Raw genomic sequence first — 21722 nt, 5'->3', positions numbered from 1 at the left:
GGTTCGGTTCCCACTTAGGGCATGTACCTCGGTTGCAGTTTGTCCCCGGCCCTGGTTGAGTCGTGCGCGTGGTAGCCACTCGATGTGTCCCTTTCACGTCGATGTTTCTCTCTCTCTCCCTCCCACTCTATCTGTACAAAAAATGGAAAAATGTCCCCAGGTGAGAATAAAAAAAAAAAAAAAGTGGAAACAACTAAATGTCTACTAATTGATGAAAGGAGAAATAAAATGTAGTATATAAGTCTATACAACTGAATGTTATTCAGCAATAAAAAGGATCGAAATACTGATACATGCTATAACATGGATGAAGCTAGAAAGCATTATCCTAATGAAAGAAGCCAGTCACAGAAGAACCACATCTTGTATGATTCCATCCATAAGAAATGTACAAAACTGGCAAGTCTATAGAGGCAGAAAGTAGAATGGTAGTTTCTTAGGGCTGGAGTGTGGGGATGAATGGGATGTTTGGTAATGGCTGAGGGTCATTTTTATATTTTGAGAGTTACCATTCATTCATTAAGTAAACATTTATAAAGCATCTACTCTATGCCAAGTGCTGTTATAGACACTGGGCAATGATCAGTGAATGAAAGAGATAAAGATATAGTATGCCGGCCTGGCTGGTGTGACTCAGTGCATTGAACATCATCCCATGGTCTGAGAGGTCCCAGTTCGATTCCCAGTCAGGGCATATACCTGGGTTGCGGACTCTATCCCCAGTAGGGGTGTGCAGGTGGCAGCCGATCGATCTTTCTCTCACATTGATGTTTCTATCTCTCTCTCCCTGTCCCTCTCTCAAAAAATCAAAGAAAACATTAAAAAAAAAATATATATATATATATATATATATATATATATATATATATAATTCCAGAAGATGATCAAGTACTATGCAGAAAAGTAAAACAGTAAAAAAGGGAAAAGACATATAAAAACACCTCAACTCTTTCTAGATTTCTGTAATGTAGTCATTATTTATTTTAAAACAGATAAAAAATTTCCAGTTTCTTAGAACTCACTTCACTATTTTTGACTCCTAGATTCAATGGGGCCACAGAAGACTTCAATCAACAAATATTTTAAACTGACGTTTAAAAAATAAATGTCCACCAAGTCAACAAATGAGAAAAGGAACAAACAAACGTATGGAGTTTTCCAAGTACAGGACAAGTGTGGTACATAAATAGTAAGGTTACAATATGCCAAAGCTCCAAGGGATCAGGCAAGCTAGGGTGTAAAGAACTAAGAAGGACATTTTATACTAGTTTACAGGAGTGAACCAGGCTATGGATAAAATATATTAATAAAATCCATTTTACAAAGGAATCTGCTTCTTTCTATGTTATATTTTACACATGCAGAACTGGTTACTGTTGAACACTGTTTTTAAGGTGGTTCTTCCTTGGTAAACACTAACTCAGTCTTCTCCTCTTTACCTGCCTGGTAAATAACTAACAATCTATCACAAAATGGAGTTCCTATATCACTATATGTATACATATATCGTACCTAAAATATTCCGCTCAAAACATAAAAAAAATTAACCATTTTTCTCCAATGTTTTGTACCATACCATAAATGAGAACTTTCTTCACTAGTTATATAAATACTCATATTTTAAATAATTATAAAAATTAAGGTACATAGAAAATTAGATAAATATTCCAATCCCACTAAAATAGGGGATAAGATCAGATACTATTAGTTTTCCCCAGAATTTTTAGATACTCTTTTTTGAACTCCTTTGACCATGTCTAAGTATGTACAGATACTTTTTACAAAAAGAGTGAATACATACAATTACTATCTTGCTTTTTAAAAATTAAGCTTATATAGTGAAAATTTGCCGTATCAGTAAGGCTACTGATACATATTGCTTAAACTGCTTTGCAAAATAAGTATACATAGCAATCTGAGTTCCATTAGCAGCATATAATTAATAGCTGTTGTCAATTACTATTTTTAATTTCACCAATTTAACATACTATACAATTGTATCTTAATTAGGCATCTTTTTGATTCCTGGTGAACTTTCACATTCCTTAAAAAACATATTGGCCAGTCTACCTTTTTGGGGTGTGTATGTGAATTTCTTATTCACATTCTTTGACCATGCATCTAACATCTTGACTTTCCTGATATATTAGTTTATCTGGCCATTACTGACTTAACCAGAAACTCCACTTAAGTACTAGACTCTGCTTAGTCACATGTCTTAGCTACTCATCAACTATTCTGATGCCTCCAACCTGTGTATTAAAACATGTACACCAAATAGAATGAACTTATATCAACCAATATTCTGGTGTTGTAATACCAGACCTCACCGTTTTAGTTCCGAGTTTCATGGAATGTTGAGTATTGATATTGGCTGTTGATTTCAGGTAAGTATTTTTATTACATTAAGTATCCATCTAATGTTAGCTTTCTAAATATTTCTTTCTCTTCCTCTTCCTAATAGATATATTTTTTTGTTAATCCTCATCTGAGGATATTTTTCCCACTGATTTTTAGAGACTAGAAGTTGGGGGGGGGGGGAGGAGAAAGAAACAGAGACAGAGATAGACATCTGTGTAAACGAGGCACATCAATTGGCTGCTTCCCACACATGCCCGGACCTGACCAGGGATGGAACCTGCAACCCAGGTATGAGCCCTTGACAGGAATCAAACCTGCAACCTTTCCGTGCATGGCTGATGCTCTAACCAGGAAGTCATACCGGCCAGGGCTCCTTCTAATATTTTTAATCATACTTAAAGGCATAGGTTAGAGCTTAGTTGATCATCATACATTATTCCTCCATTATAGTCTGAAAGAAATCATCTATATAATAGGAAAAGTCCTAGGGAAAAGAAAACAGTTTAATTTTGTTAAACATAGTTTAATAAAACATAGTATTAGTATGGTCATTAAAAAAATATTCTAAATTTTTTATTTCCAATCCAATGACTTTATATTCTCCAAGAAAAAAAGTTCTGACAACTTTTAAATAATCACTATGATGTAAAATTAATGTCCTAATTCAATAAAATGTATTCCACCAAGAAAAATATTTTCAGAAAAAAGTAATTTAAACTTGTATTGAACTAACCTATAGCAGATTTTGTAAATAAAATGTACTTTGGATTTCAAGACTAAAAGAAGATAATATTATAGCTCTAAGATAAGTATGCTTCCACAATTTCTTTTCCAGAGCAAGCAAATGCTTTTCTAAATATTCTAATATAAATGAAGAAGAGTTTGGAAAAATTAACCTATTAAAAAAGAAGCTAGTATATTCTTTTATGAAATATATGGGTAGTGCAAATTTCAGGATTGTGTAACTTCTTAATAATAATTCACTTTATAACTCAGAAACAGAATAATCAGGGCCTTTCATCATAGTTTGCAAACCGGTAAAACCTGTACGTAACTTTTATTCAGTCTGAAAACTAATGCATGATACACAGTGTGACTATATGACAGACAGACTGATTTTATAAATCACATACATAAGTAGTCTTATTTATATTTACACTTAATACTTTAGTACTGATGACAGAATTAACTTTTATAATAGTTTTAAAAAATTAGTCTCAGACCCTTGCAAAGATATCTTTTATGGAAATTACACAGCACTTTAAAAGCTAAATGTATCAGAAAAACTGACCAGCTGATGACTGATAAACAATATTGGTTAATTCAATTAAACATTTATTGAACAACTACTGTGTACCAGGTTACTGGCAGAAAAGTACAGTTAAATATTAAAGAATAATTTTTTAACGGATGTGAATATAAAAGTCCATGAAGTATGCTGTGTATGTTTTAGTAAATATACACAAATTATTATTAGTAATTGACTCTGAGAAGTAGAATTAAAAATCTTCACTACATTAATTTTTTGGTATGTGTTTTGATATCTTTCCTCCATAGACATTTAATACTTTTTATAATAGTATATATAATAGTATAAAGCAATTAACTTAAAAATTCTATTTCTCTCAGTCATTTATCAAACCATGCCTAAAACACCTATGTCATGGTGAATAATAAAGAAAGAATTATCTAGTATATAAATTTAATAAATAAAAAGGTTACATATAAACATTTTTAATGTTATCCACATTTAAATGAAAAATGAATCTTAGAAATCTGTCAATAGCAAAACTCACATTTATATTTTCTGATCCTCAATTCTTCTCTAATGCTGGGGCTCATTTCACTGACCCCTATATTCAAAATATTTGAGAGTGAGAGGTTATCTTAGAGATAGTTCAACACTCTCATTTTTACAGATAAGCAAAACTGACTATATATTCATTCAATGAATATTTACTAACCCACAGTGGAAGTAGAAAGATAAAAGCCTTTGCCTTAAATAAATTTATAAACCACTGGAATTAAGTCAGGTACACAAATAATGATTCAATTAGATCACTTTATGTTAAAGGTTAAATTAATCTGTGAGCAAGCTAGGAGTAGAATACAAGTCTCCCAGTTTGCAGTCCATTTTTTCTTTGTCACAAGCTTCCACAATGAGATAAACTTCAAAGCCAAGAGATTTAAACTGAGGAAGAGACTTAAATAGAAATTTTACTGACAAACTATTCATTTAAATTTCTACAATGCTGGATGATTTTACCATATGAATAGTTGTCAGGTAAAGAGGATTATTATAAATAACAATAGTTATTATGATCTGTAACACTTCTGACCACTTTTTCTGTGCCACTTTTCACAGATAACCTTATTTAACCTTTGTAACAGCCCCCTGTAAGACTCTACCATCTGCCTTTTACAGTGAAGGAAGCAGACTACCCACAGCTGTGCAAGTAGGGAGTGTCAGAGTAGAAACACGAACTCAAGCTTTCTGACGCCAAAGTCTGAGCTTTAAACCACTAGTTCCCTTGAACAATGTAATTTGCAAGAGCATGCAAGTTCAGATCTCCTAGATAGCACATAAGTTGGGCTTGATACTGAGAACGGCCTCAGAAAGACCAACTTTGACTTGAGTTTGCCCAGACAAAGCTAAGGAAACAGGCTATAGAGAAAAAGGCTAATTTTTCACAAGAAATAGTTCAAGCTTACTTATTTCTAGGATCCTACAACCTAAAGATCATTTCTTTAACATGACTTCAACATTTATTGAAAGCTTGTTTGCCAGGTACAATATTAGGCACTGGCGACACAGAGACAATTAAATATGGTCAATCCTTTCTATACTCATGCTAAGTAAACATTTATAAATTATCTACTTTAGGCATTTGTTCCATCTATGATAAAAGACAAAGATATATGAGACATGAACTCCAACTAATGTCTTTTTTAAAAATCTCATCAGCTAATTGATTAATACAAAAAATGTTTAACAACACTAATATATTCACAAGTCTCTATATAATGTATTTCCATAACTGTAAGATTAAAAGAAAAAAAAACTAGTTCAGAGGACTTAGAGATCACTATGGGCTGGAGAAGCTTCAGGGAGAGGAAGAAACATAAATCGGACCTTCCTTTAAGGCTACACAGGATCTTGAAAAAATAAAAAGGAGGGCAGAGGATAAGCATTCCAAAAGAAAGAAAAATAATATGGACAAAGGCACTGAGTCAGGAAAGTAATAAAACTTGTCCAAGGGACATTAAGTAAACAATGTGAGTACAACAAAGGTTTTGCAAATAGACAACATGGTTGAAAAGGCACGAAGAAGCAAAATTGTTGGAAGAACTTTATTAAACATATCCATAATAAAATATCTTACAGCAATTTTTTCATATACTTTATAAAAATAGGGAAAAAAATTCCTTAACAGGTTTATAGATTCTTTTTTCTGTATAATTTTACTAACAAAAAAGGGATTGGAAAAAAATTGCTTTGAACAGGAGGAAGCAATTGTAAAAGGTTTTAGTTGGAGTGACAGAAACAAATAGCTTTTAAAATCAAGTAAGAATAAGGATGGAGAGATTAAAGGCACCAGTTATAAGACTGTAACTGATGGTTCAGATGGAAGCTAAAAGCCTGAACTGAGGCAGCATGCAAGCATAGAACTTGACAGGTGGTTAGAAATACTAACAAAAAAGACGATGTCACTACTTGGAGCAATCTATCCACTTACAACAGAACCAGCTGGTTTCAAGAACAAATGAGCATTGCTTGTGACTGCTGGGGATTTCTGAAATAATAGGTAGGAAAATTTGGAATAAGGTTACACCCTGACTGCACTGTGTGGTCATCTCTTCCTTGAGACTTCGTCATGCTCTACAACTAGACTAGAAACTTAGATGTAACCATGCAACAAAGCTTCAAGATTGAAAAAGAGAGGGCAAAATAATTCAGCCTTATAAAATTATTTCATTCAAAAGAACAATTGGTGACTATATTTCCTCCAATTCAAGGCTTAGTTGATTCTAGAACCACATATAGAACATGCGTGTCCTGATTTGGGTTAAGTTGAGTGCTCTAAAGTGTGGACACCCTGTTCAAATTAAATGATGCTTTAGGCAGATTATTCACCTCTGCCTTAGTGTGTGGTTCTACAGTTTGTCACTTTATTTTATTTTTAAATATATTTTTATTGATTTTTAGGGAGAGAGAAAGGGAGAAGGAAAAAGAGATGGCAACACTGATGTGAGAACCATCGACTGGCTGCCTCCTGCACGCCCCACAGTGGGTATGGAGATCGAAACCTGGACACGTGCCCTGACCAGGAATCAAACCTGTAACCTCTTGGTACATGGGTTGACACTCAACCACTGAGCCACACCAGCCGGCTGTCACTTCATTTTTTAAATAATCAGTTTTGTACCACCCGACTTGCCTTCTGCATCAAGAGGATTGGCTACTCTGACTGAGTTAAGAGACACATACTCTGAATGAATTACTAAAATACCCTGACTACATACTAAAGTGACCTGAGAACTCCTGCTGAGCTGTCTCTTAACGTTGACATAAAACAGTAGTTGTGGTGTAATGGAAAGACAGCAAACTTCAGTCAGTGATCTGGGTTGGAATCCTACTCCTGCCACTTAAGAGATGATATGTGGTAAAATATAAAAGGTCTATAATGAAAAGGCAAGTAAGTCCCTGTGCTCATCTCCCAACTAGCAATCCTCCTCTGCAGCAACAATCATTGTTTTGATTCTTCTGTATGTATTCTTTTAAAATATGCTGGGCATAGGCAAATTTCTCCTTTTTTGTACATAAATGGACATATATACATATTGGCTGCATTCCAATTCATGCAATTTATAATATAACCCAGTGATCATTCCATATCAGCACACATAGATTATCTATTTAAACTAGCCAATCCCTTACTGTTGGGCATTTGGGTTTGCAATCTTTAATGCCTTTACTTTAAAAGGGTATTTTAATACATCCTGTTTCAACTGTTTCAATGCAAACAAGCATGTCTATAATAAATCACAGAAATGAAATGGGAGACTGAAGGGTCCAGTGGGAACACAGATTCATAAATCACCTATTAATACAGGCTACCTTTTAGATACGGTAATCTTATTTAAAGGTTTAGTAGACAAAAACCAATATTCTTACTATAGTGACTTATTAAAGGGTACAAAATGCAAATACTCATCTTTAAGAACAATGATAAAATATGACTAGAGATTTTGCTGGTACATTCATAACTCTCATCATTCCACCTTACCCTCTTTGGTCAACTGTCCTTACTCACACATCTATCCTGGAGGGGGAAAAGAGCTTCGATCCTTACCACGATTGTAAAAGAATGCTTACAGGAAAGCACTTTACTCATGACTAAAAGAACTAGAAACTTTAAGACTGGTGCTAGGTGCTTTTCTAATGGTAATTCTACTTCCATGCATATATACACAATATTTGCAAGATACTGATACAATGCAATAAAAAACTATTGGTATAAAATAGTTTTGTTCACTTGAAACATGCTAAATATATCCTAAAAGAGATTTGTGTCAATATTATACTAAGAATTATTAACTTACTCTGAGGATTTTCCTTCCAAACAGAATTGATCCTCAAGGTTACAAACGGCAAGAAATTGAGAATAAACTATGTAATCATTAGTTTGTCAGCTAAGAATGACATTTTTTTGCTGTTTTTTTTATTGCAAATTTACTTAATAGATGATATGTAAAATACTGATATTCAATATAAATCAACAGAAAAGGTAGGAAACAAGCCAGACACATGTGAAGAAATAACTTATTTTGCAAAATATAATCTTGGTGTTCATATACCAGAGAGAAGATGGTATGTCAGTCCCCAAAACACCAAACTCTGTTCACATTGCACAGATTATAGGATTAGATACCAATGAATGGTGGAACTCTAGAGTCAATTCCCATTACAAAAGTTTCTTGTTTTGTCATAATTATTACATGCAAATTCTGACAAAGCCCACTGCATACTGTTTTAACTGCTTTTTAAAAAGAAAAGTGCGAAGGACAACACCATATAACTGCCATCCAATATAAACTGTTAATATTTTTCATATAAATTTCAAAATTTTAAAGGAAATAACACATTCATGTCCTTAATGTTTCTCTCCTCAAAGGCAATCACAATACCCAATATAATTTAATATAGCAATGTGTGGTAGTGGACATTACCTAAACTTGTAGTAATCACTTCACAATATATACAAATATCAATCATTCTGTTATATACCTAAAACAAATACAATGTTATAGGTCAACTATATTTTTAAAAAATTGCAGATGATAAGAGAGTTGAATAAAGTAGATCAACCCTAAACTTATGCAAATTCCAAAAATTCAACCAGAGGCACTACATCCAAATTATGGTCAAATAGTGAAATAGTATTTAAATATCAACAAGTATGTTTGTAGTATCAATAATTTAGAAACCATAATTTGTCATCAACTTTCACAGTACTTATTGGTAGAAGCCAGAAAAAACAACTATCTATAAGAAAAAATAGTCTGTTAATATAAGGGTGAGGCAAAAGTAGGTTTACAGTTGTTCGTATTGAAAATAGTTAATAAATAATAATATGAGAATAAACTGTTTCATGTACTCACAACTGTAAACCTACTTTTGACACCCCCACCAATCAATCAGCCCTTTCTCAATTGATATTTGTAATTTATATTTAACAGTGTATTTTTAGACCATGGTAAATGTTCTTTTTCAGTTGGTCATCATACAACCATGAGGGGACACTGTTAAAAGCCATAAAAAAAATTAAGCAAATTTAGCCTTGGATCTAAAATATCAGTAAACAAAACGAAAATTACACCAATTTTTTTTCCAACCAAGGCTTTTAAAAAACAAACAAGCATGCGTTCTAGAGATCACCAACTTTCTTGTTTGAAAACCAGAAAGTGTAATTTTAGTTTTTGATATAAGTAAGGTCTGTTCTCCCTGATTAAATACCCCATATCTTGCTTCCTTTGACCAAAGGACCACAATGGCTTAAAACATCGATAGCCATTTTTACACTACCCAAATGGAAACACTTTAAGTGGACAGCCAGATAATGGTAAGCTCGTTCCCAGATGTTTTAAAGAAGGCAAAATATAAAATAAATACATTTTCTTTAACTTCACTTCCTTTCCCTTTCCTGACTTAGGATAAGGGGTCTAAATTTGGCCAAATATTATTTATAGTAACTATTCAGTCAAAATTTCACCCATCCTTGAAGGTCAAATTTAAACTTTACTTTCTTCACAAGAGCCATTTCATTACCATAATCAATAATGATTTTCCTATATCTTAATATTTACAATATTATCTGTACCACAGAAAACTATTTTATAGTTCTTCCATGTGTTAGTCTTGCCTCTCCATTAAGAACATGCATTAAACATTGTCTGGATCCTTATAATCTTTTTTTTTTATCCTTACCTGAGGACATTTTTCCATTTTTTATTCAGATAGAGCGGGAGGGAAAGAGAGGAAGTGAGAGAGGGAGAAACATTGATGTGAAAGGGACACATCGAGTGGCTGCCACCTGCATGGCCCAACCAGGGCTGGGGACAAACTGCAACCGAAGTACATGCCCTTAGCGGGAACCGAACCCGGGTCTCTTTAGACCACAGGATGACACTCTAACCGCTGAGCCAAAAGGGCCAGGGCAGATCCCTATAATCTTTAATTGATCACACAATTTAAGAAATATATATATATATATGTTTATATATATACGTATATGTTATCCTCACCAAGGATATGTTTTATTGATTTTAGAAAGAGAGGAAGTGCCCTAGCTGGTTTGGCTCAGCGGTTAGAGGGTCAGCCCTCCGACCCAAGGGTCACAGGTTCGATTTCTGGTCAAGAGCACATCCCTGCATTGAAGGTTCAAACCCCTACCCCAGTTAGGGGCTTGTGAGAAGCAACCAAACAATGTCTCCCACATCAATGTTTCTCTCTCCCTCTCCCTCCCTTCCACACTATCTAAAAATAAATGGAAAAATGTCCTCGGGAGAGGATTAACCATAACAAAAAAAGTTATAATAATTTAAAAAAAAAATAGAGAGAGGCCCTGGCCGGTTTGGCTCAGCAGTTAGAGCATTGGCCTGCAGTGCAGAGAGGCCCAGGTTCGGTTCCCGCTAAGGGTACGTACCTCGGTTGCGGTTTGTCCATGGCTCTGGTTGGGGTGTGCGGGAGGCAGCCACTCGATGTGTCCCTTTCATGTAGATGTTTCTCTCTCTCTCTCTTCCTCTCTCTCCCTCTCTCTCCCTCCCACTCTGTCTGATCAAAAATTGAAAAAATGTCCTCGGGTGAGGATAAAAAAAATAGAGAGAAAGGGAGAGAGGAAAAAAAAAAAATCTATGTAAGACAGAAACATCCATTATTGCTTCCAACATGCCTGACCAGGGATGGAACTTGAAACCTTTAGGTGTATGGGAGGACACTCCAACCAACTGAACCATCCAGCCAGAACAAATATATTGGTCAATGTAAAATACTGAATACCAACTATATTCAAGTCACTATGCTAGGCAGTGAAAATATCTGAATAAATTTCTACAAGAATAATAATTTTGAAAGTACTACAAAGGCACAGACAATAAAAATGACAGTTATGCAACAGACAGATTTAGGAATATGTACAGTACTAGATTTAGTAAGAACACTGATGATGCTACAGCAATTTACCAAACATTGAGACTTTCTCAGATAACTTTTTAAAAGTAATTTTATTCAGTTAATAGAAAATCTTCTGTTGAAAACATCAAACTTATAAAGCTATAATTCTTTTAAATATTTGAATGCTTTATTAATATAGATTACTTGTCTACACAAGAAAAAAAGATTAAATATGAAGATTTCTTAGCGTATTTTAAAAGCACTACTATATAGTATTAACCTAGGTTAACAGACTGTTAGGTAAATATCTCAATAAATCTTGCAAAATTAAATTGTTTTTAGACATCATTACATAAAGAAAACTACTCCCAGACCTGGCTCAGCCAGAGACTTGGGGTAAGGACACAATTCAAATGGGATCCTCAGTTCAAATGGGAGTTTTCACCAAAACCAGAACCATTTAACATGCCAGAAGTAGGGGAAGGGAAAAAAGGAATTTAGAGGAAGATGATATGAAAACATACACTGTTCTTATGTTAGATATTTGATTGTTAAAATTCTCTCAATAAGCCCAGCTGGTGTGGCCCAGCGGACTGAGCACTGTCCCATTGACTGAGAGGTCCATGTTCTATTCCCAGTCAGGGCACATGCCCAGGTTGTGGGCTTGGTCCCCAGTAGGGGGCATGCAGGAGGCAGCCAATTGATGTTTCTCTCTCACTTTCATGCTTTTATCTCACTCTCCCTTCCTCCCTCTCTAAAAAAAATTTAAAAAATTAAAAAATTTTCTCAATAAAGTTTTATGGCTTTTTCCAAAATGGTAATAATAATAATAATAAAAACTTTTGATTAGATTTATTATTCTGAAATATTACAAAGTTTCAGACCAGACACACATCAATCAAAATATATACAAAAACAAATCAAAATTATTTAATGTTTTAGATAATTCATACTACCAATCTTTATACTGTTTATAATCAACCAAAAAGTTCTTATTGAGTAACATAAAATCATAATACAACTACCAACAATCAACATGTTAGAATCAAACATAAAGGATCTTTAAAAACAGGCAGTAGTCCAATTCTAGAGAAAGATGCATCCTTAGAATTCCTAAAATATCATTTGTGTAATCAAGAGCTTAGTCAAAATCTTCAAAACATGGTACTACGCAGTTTTACAGACTCATTTTAGCATTTATTTTCTTACTGTATTAAGAAATTTGTAAGCACTGATATTTTTATATACAATGCATTTGTATTGAAACTCTAGTCAAGACTGCTGTAAATGTCTGCATGTTTATAGTTGGAATATTTAAAAATATTTCTTTTTTATCATACCTTTATTAAAACAAGAGTCCTGTCACCATAGACCTAAAACTATAACTCTAAAAGCTAGAACTACAAAACTTCTAGAAGAAAATACAGGAGAAAAATTCTGCAACCTTGGGGTAGACAAGTATTTCTTATATAGGACACAAAGAGCATGAATCATTAAAGAAAAAAATTGATTAACTGGACTTGATAAAATTAAAAACTTTTGTTCTTAAGACACACTATTAAAAACTGAAAAGACAAACCATACTAGGAAAAAATATTTGCAAAACACATATTGTTAAAGAACTTGAGTCCAGAATATATAAATACCTGTAACTCAATAATGAAACAAAAATAAAGCAACAAAGACACACTACTTAAAAAAATCAGGGAAAAGCCCTGTCTGGGTAGCTCGGCTGGTTAAAGCATTGTCCCCATACACTAAGGTTGCAGGTTTGATCCCTGGTCAGGGCACACACAAGAATCAACCAAGGAATACATAAGTGGAATAACAAATCAATGTTTTTTTGTCTCTCTCTCCTTTCCATTCTCTCTAAAATCAATAAATAAAAATAAAAAAACAGGAAAAAGACACGAATGGACATTTCACAAAAGCAGATATACTAATGGCAAAAAGCTCAGAAGCAGCTCAGAATTAGTCCTCAGAGAAATGAAAATTAAAATCACAATGAGACACCACAACTCTCTCACTAGAATAAGTTAAATTAAAAGCATGAAAATACCAAATGTTTGAGGGATGAAATATATAAATTGGAACTCTCATACATTGGTGATAGAAATTTTAAATGGTACAACCACTTTGGAAAATAGTTCATCAGTTTCTTATAAACTTAAATACAAACTGACTACATAACCCAGCAATTCTATATTTAGGTATTACCCAAAAGAAATAAAAATATATGTCCATGCAAAATTTGCACAAGCATGTTCGTGACAGCTTTTTTCATATAGCCCAAAACTCAGAAAAAAAACCACAAACGTCTAACAGAGGAATGGATAAATCAAAAAGGAATAAGCTACTAATACACATAAAAACATGAATGTGAATTTTTTTTTTAAACTTTATTTTATTTATGTTTTGGTAGGTGCCCCTAGAGGGACCGAACCTGGGACTCTGGCATCTAGTGGACAGAGAGGCCAGGGATGCTATTAAACATTCTTGGGCATTTCATTATATTAATACAGTAAAAAAACATAGGTGATGCAATTCATGTTCATTAGGCTGGGAACTGTACAAAATGTAAGGATATAAAGATGTCCCTGAAGAAGTGACTATCTAATGGAGAAAAATGATATTGTCAACAAATCAAATACAAAAGTGTTAAAGGCTATGACTGAGGTTTGCAAAAGGAAGCAACTAAGTAAACATGGGGACTAGGAGAAGGGTTTACAAAGATATCATTTGAGCTGGGTCTTGAGGTATTAGTTGAGCTTGTCAGGTGAAAATCTTAGATCATTTAGAAATATTCAAACCAAAAACCCCAACTACATAACAATTTTAGTCTTAAAGGCCAAATGAGAAATCTCTGAAGAGGAAGATTATCCTACATATTAAGTAAGGAAGTTATGCCAACTGAGAAAATTCCATATCCAAGAGGGAAATCTGCTTAGTATTCACCTTAACAGAAAATTCTCCCTTTGCACATTCACTACATCTAAATTTGGCAATGTAAGTCTTTGGCACCATTCAAAAGTATAGAGATAAAAAATAATCAATTAGGCTACAATTTTAAAATTGCATATTTAACATTAGTAAATTCCAGTAAATTCGTGTAAAATGTCTCACACCATTAATAAAAGAAAATCTAAGATGCCCCCCAAAAGGGGATATTGGGAATCCATTATACATCCTTGATAGCATTTTTCAAGCCATAACAAACTCATAAATAATATATGATGACTGGCACACAAAAAACAGATATATAGATCATATAGGAACAGAATAGAGTGCCCAGAAATAAACCCATACCTTTATTGTCAATAAATATTTGACCAAGAAGAACATACAATGGGGTAAAGACAGTCTATTCAATAAATAAAGTTGGGAAAATTGGAAAGATTAGTGCAAAAAATTAAACGAGACCACCTTCTTATACCATATACAAGAATAAATTCAAAATGGATTCAAGACCTAAATGTTAGACTTGAAACCATAAAAATTCTAGAAGAAAACATAGGCAGTAAAATCTCAGACATTTCTTGTAGCAATATTTTTTCTGATATATCGCATAGGGCAAGAGAAACAAAAGAAAAAATAAACAAATGGGACTACATCACACTAAAAAGTTTTCAAAAATTAAATTTTATTGATTTTTTTTTTTTTAGAGAGGGAGAGGGAGAAACAATGATTGAGAGAAACATCGAATGGTTGCCTCCAGTAAGCACTCCAATTGTGCCTGGACTGGAAATCAAACACACCACATTTTCGTGAACAGGACGATGCTCCAACCAACTGAGCCATACCAGCCAGGGACAAACTAAAAGGTTTTTGCACAGCAAAAGAAACCATCAACAAAACAAAAAGACAGCTCACTGAATGGGAGAACATATTGATCAACGATACATCTGATAAGTGGTTAGTGTACAAAATTTATAAAGAACTTTTAAAACTCAAAAAAAAAAAAAAAATCAATTAAAAACGGTCAAAGGATCTGAATTGACAGTTCTCCAAAGAAGACATACAAATGGCAACAGACATGTGAAAAGATGCTCTATGTCACTAATTATCAGGGAAATGCAAATTAAAACCACAATGAGATATCATTTCACACCTGTCAAAATGGCTCTCATGAATACATCAACAAACAAAAAGTGCTGCGGAGGACTTGGAGAAGAGGGAGCCCTGGAAGAGGGAACCCTCATGCACTGTTGGTGGGAGTGTAGACTGGTGGAACCACTGTGGAAAGCAGTATGGAGTTACACCAAAAAATTAAAAATGGAACTGCTGCCCAGCTGGTGTGGCTCAGTGACTGAGCGCTGACCCCATGCATCAAGAGGTCACTGGTTCGATTCCTGGTCAGGGCACATGCCCAGGTTATGGACCTGATCCCCAGTGGGGGGCAGGCAGGAGGCAGCCAATTGATGTTCTCTCTCATCGATGTTTCTCTCTCTCCCTCTCCCTTCCTCTCTAATACCAATAAAGAAAAAAAATAAAATAAAAATGAAACTGCCTTATGACCCAGCGATTCCACTTCTGGGAATATATCTGAAAAAACCGAAATACTAATTTGAAAGAATGTATGCACCCCTATGGTCACTGCAGTATTTACAATATCTAAGATTTGGAAGCAGCCCAAGTGTCTATATTAGATGAGTGAATAAAAAAGCTGTAGTACATTTACACAGTGGAATACTACTCTGCCGTAAAAAAGGAAATCTTACTCTTTGTGACAGCATGGATGGACCTGGAAAGTATTATGCTAAGTAAAATAAACCAGAGAAAGACAAATACTATATAATTTCATTTGTATGTATAATCTAATGAACAAAAAATAACAAAATAGAAACAGATTCATAGATATACAACAGATTGACAGCTGTCAGAGAGGAGAGGGGAGGGAGGCTGGATGAAAAAGGTAAAGGTATCAAGCAAAAACCCAAAACAAACAAACAAAAACAACCCTCATGGACTGACAACAGTAAGATTACCAGAGGGAAAGGGGTGAGGGGGTGAGGGAAGGCAGAAGAGGGGAAAGGGTCCATAAATGGTGATGGAAAGAGACATGACTTGAGGTGGTGAACACACAGTGTTACAGAATCGTACCCCTGAAACCAATATAATTTTATTAACCAATGTAACCTCAATAAATTCAGTTAAAAATAGTATGTGATGAATGGGGTAAATGATTACTCTGCGCTGCTAAAAATGATATTAACAAGGTAAAAAAGGAAATGTCTAACTTATGCAGAATAAAAAGGCTTTGGTATGGTGGGACCACTAGATAGAGAGCAGGCGGAACTTGCCCTCTCTGCTCCTTAGATTTCCTGTAACTTTGGAAACTACTGCAATGAAGGCATTTAAAGTGTACTTAAACAGAACATATTTTATGCAGTTGAAAGTCCTTTTTTTTTTTTTTTTAGTGAGAAAGCCATCCCAAAGACAAAGGGTCTTTAGTGGAGGACAGGACAACAACATTTCCTATTCTTTTCCCTCTCTCTCGACTTTCAGCCTAATTACAGTGAACACTTGAAGAAACACTATTTCCTGGTAGTGGCGATTCGGGAAACCGGAGAAAAGGGAAAAATGATTAAAGCGATAAGCCGGTTTGCAAGGGAGCCGTCTGGAGCCCTGTCCTAGTCGGTGAACTAGAAACACTGGATATTTTTATAGATCCCGACAGCAACCGGGGAGCCAGTGCAAGGGCAGCCGCGGGATGGGGGCAGGCGGCGAGAGCAGCCACTGCCCGAGCCCGCGTCCGCCGCAGAAGACCTCCACCCCCGGCCACTGTGCGCCCGAAATGTCCCCAGTGCTCAGCACCCGCCCAGAAACACCCTCCCCCCAACCCTAGCAACCTGCGGGGAGACAGACTGCGTTCACTTACTGAGCTGTCCCCCGCCCGACGTCATGCTCGGCTCCCGACCTCCTGCGCCTCCGAAGCCGACTGCTCCAGGGATCCCCGGCGCCCCCATCCCCGGCGGGGTCCCACTCTGCCTCTCGAAGTTGCCCGGATTGGAGAAGTAGTCGCGCAGCCGAGGCAGCTCGCGGCCGCTCTCTAACAGCTCGGTGTGCAGCTCCAGGGCGGTCAACAAGTATTGATCGCGCAACAGCTGAGCCGCGATCGCATCAATTGACAATCGGGCCGGGGTCTCCCCACTGCCCCCCAGTGCCACCGCAGCCGCCGCCTCCCCAGGGAGCCCTGGCCGTGCACTGCTCCCCAAGGCCACGGGATCCTGGGGCGATAGTGAGTCCGCAGAGCCAGGATCTAGGTCGCCCCCGGAACCCAGCCGAAGTCCTGCCCGCCGTTCCTCGGTCGTCGCTACCTCGTCGTCGTCCTCGTCCGAATCACTGAGGAATGGATTCACGCCGCCGCCACCACTGCCACTACCTCCAGGCACCATCGCCGCCATCTTATCCTGTCAGGCGTGTGGGCACCTCCCTGACTGGCTCTGACAGGCCGCAGCCTGAATTCCCCCTCGGCCTCAGCGGGCACTGCGCACCTCCACAGTCCGGGCCTGGCCACGGCCCGCCTCCTCACCAGGCGTAGGCTTAGAGACAGAAGGGCCGGACGCAGCAGGACCCGCTGCCTCAGCCGTGGCTGCACCAGCAGCCCGGCTCTGCAGGCGTCTTCCTGGTCTTCAGTCTCGCGAGAAATAGAGAGTGTTCGGCCCCTCTCCCCGCCCTGTCTTACGCCCGCCCCGCCCCAGTCCCGTCCGTTCACAACACCCGCGAGCAAAGCCGCCCTTGGCTCAAAGGTAAAACCCCGCCCCTCTGCTGTTTGATTGGCCAGAGAAATAAGGAGGAGGCGGGGTTACGGAAGACTGGTCCTAGAATTATCGCGAGAATAGTTGCTGGCTAGGTAGATGTTAGGGGGCGTTTTGTGGTTGAGAAGCGGTTGTGACCGCGAGTTTGGGACGTTTTTTTGGCTATCCTTTCAGGGAGCAGAGGATACTCTGCCAGAGTTGGATCCTGCCTTCGCGCTGAGGAGGCCTCATTCCCGGATCAGGCTTGACCGGGCTAAGCCCCAGGTAAAATCCGGGGGCCAGTGCACAGAGGTGCGGTGGCACCGTAACCGGCCCCGCGCCCGCAGACGCGCTGCTGCTTTAGCACGCTTCACTTTCTGTTTGCTGCTAACTGAGGACATTTTCCCTGCACGTGTAGCGGGTGCCCAGGGAAGCAGTTAGAATTTGGCTTCTTTTCTCTCCCTTTCCGTCCCAGCCATGCGCCTGCTTGCGCTAGAGGCCTGGCAACAGCCCTGGCTGCTGACACCTGGGGAGCGTCTTCCCGCCCTGGAGTGAGTGCTGTAAAACGGCAGGTGGGTGGGGCGTAGGCGGTGCAGAGAGTAGTAAATGGAAAGTGGATTGGCTTGAATCTGTGACTACCCCGAGAGCCTCAACTTGGATAACAAGCTGTTAGGGACTCAATAAACACTTAGGACCTGATACATAATTTGCACAGCAGGGACCCTTCCAAATATCAAGTAGAGAAACAAGTAAATTTAAGCTCAGAAACGTTCATTGACCTGGTCAAGTTAACTCCACTCATTAATATTCGAAGGAACTGAAATTAGTTCTCTTAACGTTCAAAGCCATACTTCTCCCACTATGCCTTGCAATTTGTCCATTTAGGCTGGAGTTCAGGTACTGACAGTGAAACTTCATTGTTTTAAAACTTCGATGCTTTAGACAGCTTTGATTTTCTTTACCGAATGTTAGCACATAAAGGAAGTATACTAAATTTGTAAGTTCAACGTTGATCTTTCATGTCATTCCTTACAGTTGGAGGTGGTAAAGGGGATATTCCTTTTTAGCCAGCAGTATTAAGAGTGCTATTCTTAAGAGCTTCCGTTTTCTTCACTCATAAACTGCTATTTTTGCAGGTATAAGATTTTCTTTCTTTCTGTATAGCTTCCTTTAAAGACCAAAGTAAATAGGTAACAGTTATGTTATCAGGTAAGTTACATATTACATCCAGGCAGTAAAGTATCTCCTTTAGTTCTGTGGAAAAATTAAAATAGAGTCTTCTTATGTAACCTTAGGTCAGGTTATTGGTTTACATGTAAAGGTACGCCAACAGTTAAGTGTAGGCTTTAATTTCAGTTTACCCAGGCTCAGTAAACTAAAATTTTCATTTGAATGAAGCTTCGGGGTTTTTGTTAGAAGTTTTTGGACATTGTTAGTACTAAGAATGTAAAATATTTTTTTGTAGAACATTAGCTCCTTATGTTTGAATTCTAAATATTTTCTGTGACATATATTGAAGAAAGACATGGAAAGAAAGCTCATTTTAGGAAAGTAGTATTAAAAACAACTAATGCTGTATCCTGTTAGATATTTCTTGACCAAAAGGATCGCTGATCCTTATTGTAATTGACTTTGCCTGAGAGATTGACAGTGGAACCAATTTCTGAAATGGAGGAATGAATGGGAGAGATTAGGAATGGCATGGGAAGGGATTAGAAATGGATAGTTTATATACATTATTTCCATTTCTGTAATGGGGATGTTAGAGATTTCCTGCAGTTAGGGTCTTTGAAGAAGATTGTTCTTATCAGGTGGAAGAGCCCAAAGTTTGTATCCCAGTTGTACCAGTTATTTGCTGTGAGACCTTAAAAAGGTTACTTGACTTCTCTCACCTCACTTACATTCATCTAATTGTCAAGGGGATAATGAAAGTACACAGAATTAGGAATGTGCTTGTCACAGTGCCAGGTATCAATTAATGCAATATTAGTATATTGAACATATTTGACAGGTTTTTAAAAATAAAACAAGTATTAACCAGAAACAAAACAATTGTCCATAGGATTCAAAGGACATAGCTTTAATTTAGGGTCTGACTTCTAAAATATAGGTTAAACGTAGATTTAAAATATGTTTGTTTCTTCAGAGAGTTCTAAGAAGTTGGATGTAGAAGTTCTTCATAATTGACTTCTTGTACAAATCTAGTTTCCTGATTCTACTTTATATTCTGTAATCATGGACTTGTTTATGTGACCTTCCATGCTCATAACAAATCAACTGGCCAGTCTTCTCCGTAAGTACTTGCTCTATAATCTAGAAGTTTACCTATCAATTTAAAATGTATTAATAATTGCTGATAAATAATGTATCATAAAATTCTAGTTTATTATTAATATGTTGAGAATTTTTTTCTACTTAGTAAGATTTGCATTAATGTTGGTCTTTACAGCTAATGTTTCATTGAATCATCAGGATCCTCATTGAAGTTTGTATCTTAGTGATGAAAATGTAGCAGATTATTATTATTATTATTATTTTTTTTTTTTTTATCCTCACCCGAGGATATTTGTCCATTTTTTTGTACAGATAGAGGGGGAGGGAGAGAGAGAGAGAAACATCGACGTGAAGGGACACATCGAGTGGCTGCCACCCGCACGACCAACCAGGGCCGGGGACAAACTGCAACCGAAGTACGTGCCCTTAGTGGGAACCGAACCCAGGTCTCTCTGGACCGCAGGCCGACGCTCTAACCGCTGAGCCAAACTGGCCAGGGCCAGATTATTTTTTTTATTCAAGCACTTTAATCTTTTTTATGTGCAAAAAATTATTTTGGCTTTAATAGTCTTAAAATAACCACAAGTAAAATTTCAAATGCAAGTTGCAGTTGACTTAAAGTTTTAGAAATATCTAATTTTTATTGTTTTTTAATGTGTAGTAAACATTCTCTGGGCATAAACTTTTATTGGTACATGGATATGTGTCTTTTAATTTTTTTAGTAGTTATTCACTTACTTGAGAAGTTTCTAAATGACTGAACCATGAAAAATGTTCTTTTTTAGTAAATCTGAAAAAAATGTGATTCTGTTTGAAGAGAAATATTAATATTGCTTAATTTACATGTGTTGGCAATAATAATATAAGTGGTAAGTGAGGGATGATATTTTGAAATAACTAATTTTATGTATAGTAAATGACTTAAGCATAAAAGTTGTGTGTGTGTTTTTAAGTATCCTGAATCTTCACAGTTTTTGTGTTATGTTCTGGAGGAATAAAAAGAGAAGCAAGGCAGCCTCTGGTGGCAAAAGTCCATATTACATCTACCTTTGAAATGATAATCCTAAATAATTTATTCAGTGAACATCTGAGTCCTGGCTAGGTGCCTAGGACTGTGATGAGTCCTGGAGCAGCCTTGTCTTGCTGTGATGAAATGAATTATGGTTAAGTGACAGAGACAGACAGTAATCCAAATGGTCAGCGACTTAGCTGTGTAATTACAAACTGAAGTAAAGGTTTTGGTTTCTGATTTGGACTACACAGTCCCAGAGGAAATGATGCTTGAAAATGTAGGCAGATGTTGTGAGAAACTGGGGAGAGAGGATGGAGGGTAGCTTGGAAGCGCATTCTGTGGAGGGAACTGTACTCATAAAGGTCTTACCACGTGGGGTACGTAAAGAAATAAAAGTGGGCCAGTGTGGCGAGGTGCCATAAAGCTATGGGACAGGCTAGAAAGAGAGGCAGAGGCCAGTCCAGGTAAGACCTTGTTAGTCATATTAAGGATTTCAGTCTTGATCTGGGTTGGGGAGTGGCAATGAAGGGTTTTATATAAAGGGTAAGAGGTTCAGATTTGCATTTTGAAAAAAGCAGAACAAAAAAATGAAAGACTCCTAATTCTCTGATTGCATATCTGGGTGGGAGGTGGTGCCATGGCCTGAGACTGAACACTAGGGAAT

General features: G+C 36.8%; 2 protein-coding genes across 14 annotated transcripts in view; one reads left to right on the top strand and one right to left on the bottom strand.

The window, feature by feature from the left end:
• The window catches only part of RELCH (RAB11 binding and LisH domain, coiled-coil and HEAT repeat containing), a 101540-nt gene extending 83933 nt beyond the window's left edge, over positions 1-17607 (bottom strand). For 3 of the 10 annotated variants that reach the window (XM_036244206.1, XM_036244216.1, XM_036244208.1), the window contains exon 1: positions 16914-17605. In XM_036244206.1, the coding sequence (XP_036100099.1) occupies positions 16914-17439 (526 nt within the window). In that variant the 5' untranslated portion in view covers positions 17440-17605. Of the gene's footprint in view, positions 1-27; positions 52-4157; positions 4221-16913 lie in introns of those variants that run through there. The other 7 variants (XM_036244209.1, XM_036244212.1, XR_004957019.1 and 4 more) reach the window with 6 other exon arrangements.
• Positions 17608-17959: 352 nt separating this feature from the next.
• PIGN (phosphatidylinositol glycan anchor biosynthesis class N) overlaps positions 17960-21722 on the top strand; it is an 85342-nt gene continuing 81579 nt past the window's right edge. For 2 of the 4 annotated variants that reach the window (XM_036245378.1, XM_036245375.1), the window contains exons 1-2: positions 17960-18057; positions 19919-20065. The gene's annotated coding sequence lies outside the window, so the exon portion shown is untranslated. The remainder of the gene's footprint in view (positions 18058-19918; positions 20066-21722) is intronic. The other 2 variants (XM_036245376.1, XM_036245377.1) reach the window with 2 other exon arrangements.

Source organism: Molossus molossus, unplaced genomic scaffold (genome assembly GCF_014108415.1).
Source record: "Molossus molossus isolate mMolMol1 unplaced genomic scaffold, mMolMol1.p scaffold_m16_p_6, whole genome shotgun sequence".
Classification (NCBI taxonomy): domain Eukaryota; kingdom Metazoa; phylum Chordata; class Mammalia; order Chiroptera; family Molossidae; genus Molossus; species Molossus molossus.
This window is presented reverse-complemented; position numbering and strand designations above follow the sequence as displayed.